This window comes from Phaseolus vulgaris, chromosome 8, assembly GCF_000499845.2.
Source record: "Phaseolus vulgaris cultivar G19833 chromosome 8, P. vulgaris v2.0, whole genome shotgun sequence".
NCBI lineage: Eukaryota > Viridiplantae > Streptophyta > Magnoliopsida > Fabales > Fabaceae > Phaseolus > Phaseolus vulgaris.
In genome coordinates this window covers 30,867,587-30,876,400 of record NC_023752.2, presented here as the reverse complement: position 1 = coordinate 30,876,400, position 8,814 = coordinate 30,867,587, and the positions used below count along the sequence as shown (strand labels likewise).

The window sequence follows — 8,814 nt, the reverse complement described above, 5'->3', positions numbered from 1 at the left end:
TCTTCTTAATACTATTTCTTGTGGTTGTTCTACTACATGTTCATTGTTTTCTTTATGATCATTAATTTGTTGTTCTTCTTCATCGTTGAATGACTCAACTACATTAGGAACAACAATACTTGAAGTAAAGGTACTAGTTAAAGAAACTTGTACTCTAACTTCCTTAATCTCCACATTTTGTGAAGTATTACTCCCACTGGTTTCACCATTTTCAATGAACCGTGCATTTTCAGATTCAACAATTCTTGTGTTATGGGTAGGACAATAAAACATATACCCTTTTGACTTTGCTGGATAACCAATGAAATATCCACTGATTGTTCTTGCATCCAATTTCTTCTCTTGCGGATTGTATATTCTAACTTCTGCCTGACATCCCCAAACATGCAGGTGTCTCAAACTGGGTTTCCTTCCTGTCCACAATTCAAAAGGTGTCTTTTGAACTGCCTTACTAGGAACCCTGTTCAACAGATACATGGCAGTTTTTAAAGCATACATCCACAATGAAACAAGTACAGTTGACTTACTTAACATGCTCCTAACCATATCCATTAAGGTTCGATTACGCCTTTCTAAAACACCATTTTGTTGTGGTGTACCTGACATTGTGTATTGAGCACAAATACCACGTCTCTCAAGGAACTTAGCAAACGGACCAGGGTGTTGTCCACTTTCATCATATTTTCCATAATATTCACCACCTCTATCTGACCTGACAATTTTCACCTTTCTGTCTAATTGCCTTTCCTTCATTTATATAAACTTCCAAGGCATTCACCGCTTGCGATTTTTCATGCAGTAAATAGACATAACCATAACGTGAAAAATCACCATTAAAGGTGATAAAATACCTTTCTTTATTGAAAGAACTTGCATCAAAAGGTCCACATATATCAGTGTGTATAATTTCAAGAAGCTGAGTACTTCTTGTGGCTCCCTTCTTTGTGTGTTTTGTTTGTTTGCCTTTAATACAATCCACACATACATTCAGATCAGTAAAATCCAAACTTTGAAGTATTTCATACTTTACCAATCTCTCCATTCTTTGCTTGGAAATATGTCCCAGACGTTTGTGCCACAAGAAAGCAGAACATTCATTCACCAAACTTCGTTTAGTGCCAACATTATGATGCGAGGTCATAAGAGTTTCAGCATATAGTTTATCGAGATTCAATCTATATAATCCATCATAAAGAGTACCAGATCCAATAGACTTAAGTCTTGCCGCAATATTAGTCATTTCAATGACATGTTCGTGCCATAGTACGAGAACCATCAAATTCCATGGTGGTTAATATACTCATTAATGTCCCAACAAGAGACTTATCAGTAGTTTGGGAGCGCTCTTCCACAAATTTCATAAATTCTTTTGCACCATCAGTTTTGGGAAGATCAGACTTAATATTACTTGCTATGCTCATTCGCATAAAGATACAAGAACAATACTTGATCGCACATGCTTAACATTAATACTTTGAGTCATAAACTAAACATACTATACAGATTCAGAAAACATTCTATGTATACTAATGTTCTCCTTTGGGAGATTCATTAATACACAAAACATAATGATGCTAATAGTATTAACTTTATTTGGCAAGATGTATGCATTAACTAGAAACACTTGTTATCTTTGGATATACAAGCAAAACTAATAACACATACTCACTACCAACAATCATATCCATTAATTATAAGGACAACTAATCAACCTTTGGGTGATCCATAATGCCCTATAATAATGAATTTCCATTTACCCATATATATATAAATAATTTAGCATCCATTCTATAGGTAATTGGAATAAAATTTATCAGTAATCTGGAATTAAATAAAACTTAAAGATTTGATCACTTTGGTGATTACAAATCTATCATACAAATAATTCCATAAATAATATCATTAATTGAAATAAAATTTCATCATCCATAATTTGGAATTAAATAAAACATAAAGATTTGATCACTTTGGTGATTACAAATCTATCATACAAATAATTCCATAAATAATATCATTAATTGAAATAAAATTTCATCATCCATAATTTGGAATTAAATAAAACATAAAGATTTGATCACTTTGGTGATTACAAATCTATCATACAAATAATTCCATAAATAATATCATTAATTGAAATAAAATTTCATCATCCATAATTTGGAATTAAATAAAACTTAAAGATTTGATCATTTTGGTGATTACAAATCCATCACACAAATAATTCCAAAATTTCAATTTAAAATTAAATACATAAAGCGGAAAAATAATTTTCCATTCCTCACTTTCAATCAATTAATTAAACTTTAATTTAATGAACATAATAAAATTTTATTAAAACTTTAATTAAACTTTAATTTAATGCAAATAAAATTACATTAAAACATAATAAAAATCATTAAAACTTTAATTAAACTTTAATTTAATGCAAATAAAATTACATTAAAACATAATAAAATTTCATTAAAACTTTAATTAAACTTTAATTTAATGCAAATAAAATTACATTAAAACATGATACATAAAACAGAAAATAATTTTTCGTTACTCACTTTTAATTAATTAATTAAAGTTTAATTTAAATGTAAATTTAATTACATTATAACATAACTTAAATTACAGAAAAGTAACAATTGATTAAACTTTAATATGGGGTGCAGCAAAGAATTCATGCATTTCATGATGACAGAGAATAATTCATATATAGATTCACTAATTGGATTCTTTTCATGCATTTTATTATATTATAATATAATATTAATAAAATTGATAACCTAAGGCACAGTAAATCAAATTTGCTTCTTTTTCATGAAGCAAAATTTCTTAAGCTGCAGGGATGCCGTTAACCACCCCTCTCACAATGAGTCACCGTGCCGCAGCAGCCACTTTCTTGCGTTTGGGTTCAAAAGGTTTTACGCCGTTAATGGCGTTGATCCATAAACCCTAATTTTAAAAATTAGGGTTCTTTAATTTTGATGGTTTAGGACAATTAGGGATCTATTATAGAGGAATGAAAACTTTAATCTATAAATCCTAATTTTAAAATTAGTGTTCTTAAATTGAGAATATTTTAAAATTAGGGTTCTTTGAATTTTGGAAAAACATTAATGGAGAATCACAAAAATGAGCAACAAGGCTCTGATACCACATGTAACTCAAAACATGAATAAACGTAAATTGAACACATACAATTATGTTCACAAATAGATCTTATCATATCATGATTCTCACACAAAACATACAATGAAGAAGGAATAGGCACTTACCTCGATCCATGAGTGATCCTAATTGAGCAGTTACTTTATCTCCTTTATCCCAATCTATCTCTTGCAATTCCGTTCTTGTCACATACTTTCATGATGGTTAACAGTGAGACAACTATTATTTGCAGAGACAGAACCTTATAGCCTTTAGTACCCAATCTCCATCAGATGTAGGTTTTCATTAGGTATATCATCAGATATATATTTCTCACATTAACCAATGGGCCTTTAATTCTATTATTATTATTAAATCATATTTGGGCCCAAAGCCCAAACTCTAAGTCATGTGAGTCACTTTATAGAAATTAATTTACATAATTTCTTACAAAAGGTGCTTATATAGACAGACCACCACTGTTTTGTGGTGTGAATTACCAGTTTTGGAAAGTTAGGATGAAGATTTTATGCATTCCACGGATAAAGGAATTTGGGAAGCAATTGAAAATGGTCATTTTATTCCTCAAGTTAAAAAAGATGATGTCTTTGTTGGTAAGCCTCCATCTGAATGGACTAAGGCTGATAGCAAGAAAGCAAAGTTTAATTGGATTGCTAAAAATATTATAACCTCTGCTTTGAGTTGTGATGAGTTTTTCAGGGTATCACAATGCACTTCAGCAAAAGAGATGTGGGACATCCTTGAGGTCACACATGAGGGATTTAATGATGTAAAGAGGGCAAGAAAGCATGATCTCATCCAAGAGTATGAGTTATTCAGAATGCATAAAGGGGAGACAATCTTTGATGAGCAGAAACGGTTTTCCCATATTGTGAACCACTTAATGAGCCTTGGAAAGAACTTTGACAAAGAGGAGTTGAACATAATGATCTTGAAGTGTCTTGAAAGGTCTTGGCAGCCAAAGGTCACTTCTATTTCTGAGTCAAAGGATTTAACATCCATGACAACAACTTCTTTGTTTGGTAAGCTAAGGGAGCATGAGCTTGAGATGAATAGATTGGTTGTCCAAGAGACAACAAGGGTATTGCACTTAAAGCTGCCATCCAGAAAAGGCAACAAGACTCCAATGATAGTGATAATGACACAATGAGCTTTTTGTCAAGGAAGTTTAGCAAATTTTTGAAAAAGAATAAAGGCCAATCTTCAAAGAGGTACAGTTCTAAGAAGCTAAATGACTTTAATCTTAACAAATATACTTATTATGGCTGTAGTGAACAGGGACACATCAAAGCTGAATGGCCCAACAATGAGAGCAAGGAAAAGGCTGATTTCAAAGAAGAAAGGAGAGGAAAAACCAAGAAGGCATACATAGCCTGGGATGATAATGAGATATCCTCCTCCATCTCTTCAGAAGATGAAGAAGCAAATTTATGCTTAAAAGCATCAGCATAAAGCAGTGTAAGCTCATCTTCATCAGTCAAAGGTAACAACTACTACCAACTACTTGAACCATTCAATGAAACACATGAAGAAGATAAAAGATTGGATCTCTTGAACAACCGGTTGAAAGGATTGAACAACTGGCTTGAAAACAGAGTTAAAACACTAGAATAAGAGTTGGAAAATCTAAAGTTGATTTTGAAAACCTGGATTTTATTTACAAAAATTCTGCTTGCATGTGTGACTCTAGTTTTTTTGAAAATAGTGAATCTCTTGAAAAGAAGGTTCACTACCTTGTGAAATTTGGGGATAGGCTTACAACTGGAAAATCCAACTTTGAGAATGTTCTTGCATCTCAAAATTGTGTCTTTGGAAAAGCAGGCTTAGGATTTTATCCACAGAACAAAAAGAATGGGATTTCAAAACCTTTTTCATCACTGCCAAAAAATCAACCGATTAAAAGAACGAAACAACCGGTTGTTACATGCTTTTATTGTAAGAAGAGAGGTCATTCTGTTAGATTCTGCAGGTTTCGTAAATATCTTGTAACTAAAGGTATCTTTAAATGGATTCCAAGAAATTTTGATGGTTTTAAAGATAAATCTAACATGAAAGGTCCCAAGTTTTTTAAGGGATCAAATCTTGTGATTTGATAAGCTTTCTTTTGCAGAATTTGGCCTCCACATGAAGGATCTGTAGGATCAAAATCTCATGGATGCAAATAAGCAAGACAATGCCTTGTTCTGAAATTGTGTTCTGCTTCATATGTGTACTACAAAACTTGAAGAATAACATTTTGTTCTTCCTATACTTGAACATTTCATTTTGAATCCAATTCTATATTTCTTCTCTTAAGGTTCTGGATTATTTTGTATTCCTTCTGCTTCTATACAAAACTATGTGCCTTAAATCTGAATTCTTGTATGTTCAATTTCTGTTAAAAGAATTTGGCTTTTTCAAACTTTTCACCTGTTGCAAAAATTCAACCGATTGTTTCTTCGAAACAACCGATTCTGTCAACTCTATCAGCACTGGTCAAATCTGTTTTTAATTCACTAAGCTTTGATTTGATTTTCTGCTCAAACCTAGTAATGTTTGTGGTCAACAATGTATTAATTACAGCCTTGAATACAAATTCTCTCTACAATAACTGCTCTTCATAGAATATATTCTTCTAAACCTTGGAAATTAAAATTGCTTTTAAGTTTGGTCAAATCAGCATGTGTTTTATGTGCTTTCTGTTAGGTCTGACAGAACTACTTTATTATTCTGATTTGATTCCTTTTTCAGTTTGAATTCAACCCACTAAATGCCAACTTTGACTGACTACTCTAGGTATATACATGAGGTTACTTGTTGCACTTAATCACACGAAACAACCTGTTTTTCTTCTTTTTTTCTTTGCACTAAATATGTTCTGCAATTTACTCACATCTTTTCTACCTAAACCATGGCATCAACACCTCCATCCTATAAGAGAATGAAGACAAGGGCAGTAAGGAGTGGTGGAAAACTAGAAGGTTGGTTTTCAGGAGAATCAAAACTAATAGAAAAGTACCTACATGAAACTAGTAGGAAAATTATTAACACTCCTAAGCTTATTTCTTTCACCTAGATGAAACAACAGAATCTTACTATGGTGAGGTGTCTTCTAAAGGAGCAAAGGCTGAAGAGATTCCTTGATCTTTCTGGAAACATCTACCCAGATTTGGTGAAGGTATTCTACACAAACCTTCAGTTCAATGGTGACACTCTCAACTCTCATGTGAAAGGGGTAGATATTGTAATCACCAATGATGTGTGGACTACTATAACTGGGCTAAAGTATTCTGGATTAAGAATCAACAAAGGCAATCTTGGAGTGATAGAAGAATTCAACAAAATGCAATTCTACAAGAATTGTCTCAAGAATCCTCTCTCAAAGGTGAGAAATTTTTCTGTGGGAGGGTTGAAGCTTAATGAAAGGCTCATTGCCTTCATAGTTTCCTGGATTGTCACGCCAAGGGGAAGCAATCATTCTACTCTCTCTGAAGAAGACTTGCTTTTAATCTACTGCATCATGAACAAAGTGAAGCTCAAATGGATTCACATCTTCAAAGACCATATGCAAAAGGTTATAAGGTTAAGTGACTTCCACTATCTCTATGCCATTTTAATTTCTAAAATTCTACATTATTTTGTAGATAATAAAGAAGAACTGGCTGAGATTGTAAAGCCTTCAATTGAGATCAATAGTGGTTCCCTAAGAAAAATGGGGTTTACCAAGATTGGTGGAAGGTGGGTAAGCAAGGATGGTTATCAAGCTGGCCCAAGTGGAACTCATGATGAAGAAGAGGCTGAAGCTGCAGCAAACCTAGAAGAACCTGCTGTTGAGACTCATGGAACTGATCCAAGTATTGATCACAGGGGAGATAGGATGACTTCAATGTCTCCTTTTGAGAGGCTCATGGTAAACTGAATGCATAGCTTTGCGGAGAACAAGAGAAATCTTCATGAGCTGTGTGAATCAAGGTTTCAGCATATGAATTCAAGGTTTCAGGCCTTCGATGAACATATTGAAGAAGTTCAGAACCAACTCCTTGACCTGCAATATGGAAGGAATGACTGATGCAAGTTTGAGGCTTTCACTTAAATTTATGGTTTACTTTTCTAAACAATTTATGCTATTTTTTAATCCTTCTATCTTTCTATTTGTGAAGACAAATAGGGGGAGGAGTGAGATTTGGGTTGTAATGTTCTTGTAGAACATGGGAGCTTTGATGTTTTAAATCCATGATGAAGCTTGAAGTTGTGCTGCTTTTGGTTTGGGTTTAGTCTAGGGTGTTTAGAATCTTTGTAAGATCTTTCCTAGTCCCTTGCACAAGCTTGCTCAAATTTGTTTTGAAAGAGAAAAGTGTTTTTCTAAGCAAAGAGAAAAACAACCGGTTGAAATATCGAAATAATCGGTTGTTTGTCACTTGGCTTGATTGAAGGTTTTAAAATTGTTTTTGACTTGGTTAAGTAACTGGCTAACCAATTCAACCGGTTAAAACGAATTTTCAACCAGTTGATTGTGACATTTCATCACAGCTTTTTGAAAACCTGTTAATCTGTTTTGGATGTGAATCAAAACTGTTTTGGCTAATAAATGCTGCCTAGAACGGCTAATTTTGTATGCTATAAATATAGTCTTTCTTTCAAAAAAAATACAGAAGTTTTATATCAAACACAGTGAGATTGAGATTGATTTTGAAAGAAGTTGTTCAAAAGTTTTGCAAGATTGTTGAATAGTTGTGCACTAGTTCAAGGTCTGATCATAGGAGCTTTCTGATTCCTGTAAACTCAAGTGTAATTTGTTCCTTTCCTGATTCTTGTATTTTATCTTTCATAAACTTGTAAGTGTGTGTGAAATCCTGTAAAGTTGGAGGTTGTTTTGGCTAGAGGTGTGTGTTTGCAAAGAGGCTGAGTGATTCTTGTGGTTTCAAGATCACCTCTTTGTGGTTGTGTAAGTTGTAAATATGTGAGTGATTACTAGTGGAACCCAGTGGTTGTTCTAGGAACTGGATGTAGCTCAAGATTGAGTGAACCAGTAAAAAATTGGCTGAGTAAATCTCTCTCTCTCTCTCTCACTCCTCATAATCGTTTGTTTTAATTCTACTTTTGTTACTGCTATAAACAACTGGTTAAAACGAAGTTTCAACCAATTGAAATTCTGCAAATAGTTTTTTTAACCATTGTTTGATTGCTCTCCTTGATTGTTTAATATGTGAACTGTGTTAAAGCTTCATTCCTATTCAATCTTTGCAAAAATCATTGATAAACAATTCACCCCCCCCCCATCTTGTTTAAGCCATTAATTCTTACAGTTCTAATATTTTTTATTTCTGTTTTGCACATTTGATTGAACGTTGCTATAACTGGTTTTTTATTTGATATAAAACTCTGATACATAGTTTAACCGGTTGTTCCTGCGGAATAACCAATTGTGTTTTTTATGTTGCACCTATGCATGTTTGATTGGTTTCTCACATTGATTTGCCTAGTGTTAGTCTTTGGAAATCACCTAGTGGAAACTAGTTTGTGGTGCCTGATTAATTGGAATAGATTATCCTGTATTTCTATGTTTGCTTGTGAATGCAGGTTAAACAAGATTATAAATAGAACATTCCAAAAAGCATCCCAAGGATTTGTCTCCATCAAATAGGGGGAGATTGTAGAACGTGGAAGCTTTGATGATCC

The 8,814-nt window shown here is 33.2% G+C and overlaps 1 protein-coding gene across 1 annotated transcript; it reads left to right on the top strand.

Annotated features, from left to right (window-relative positions):
* The first annotated feature begins 3,664 nt into the window (after positions 1-3,664).
* On the top strand, positions 3,665-4,608 carry LOC137824924 (uncharacterized). The gene is made up of 2 exons (XM_068630600.1): positions 3,665-4,120; positions 4,213-4,608. The coding sequence occupies exons 1-2, from the start codon at positions 3,665-3,667 to the stop codon at positions 4,606-4,608; spliced, it is 852 nt and encodes a 283-aa protein (XP_068486701.1).
* Positions 4,609-8,814: the final 4,206 nt, after the last annotated feature.

Bases quoted from the DNA above. Each gene is read 5' to 3' on its own strand.
- LOC137824924 (XM_068630600.1), top strand. From the start codon at position 3,665: ATGCATTCCACGGATAAAGGAATTTGGGAAGCAATTGAAAATGGTCAT. The intron at 4,121-4,212 runs GTCACTTCTATT...TGAGATGAATAG, and splicing joins AAAGGTCTTGGCAGCCAAAG to ATTGGTTGTCCAAGAGACAA.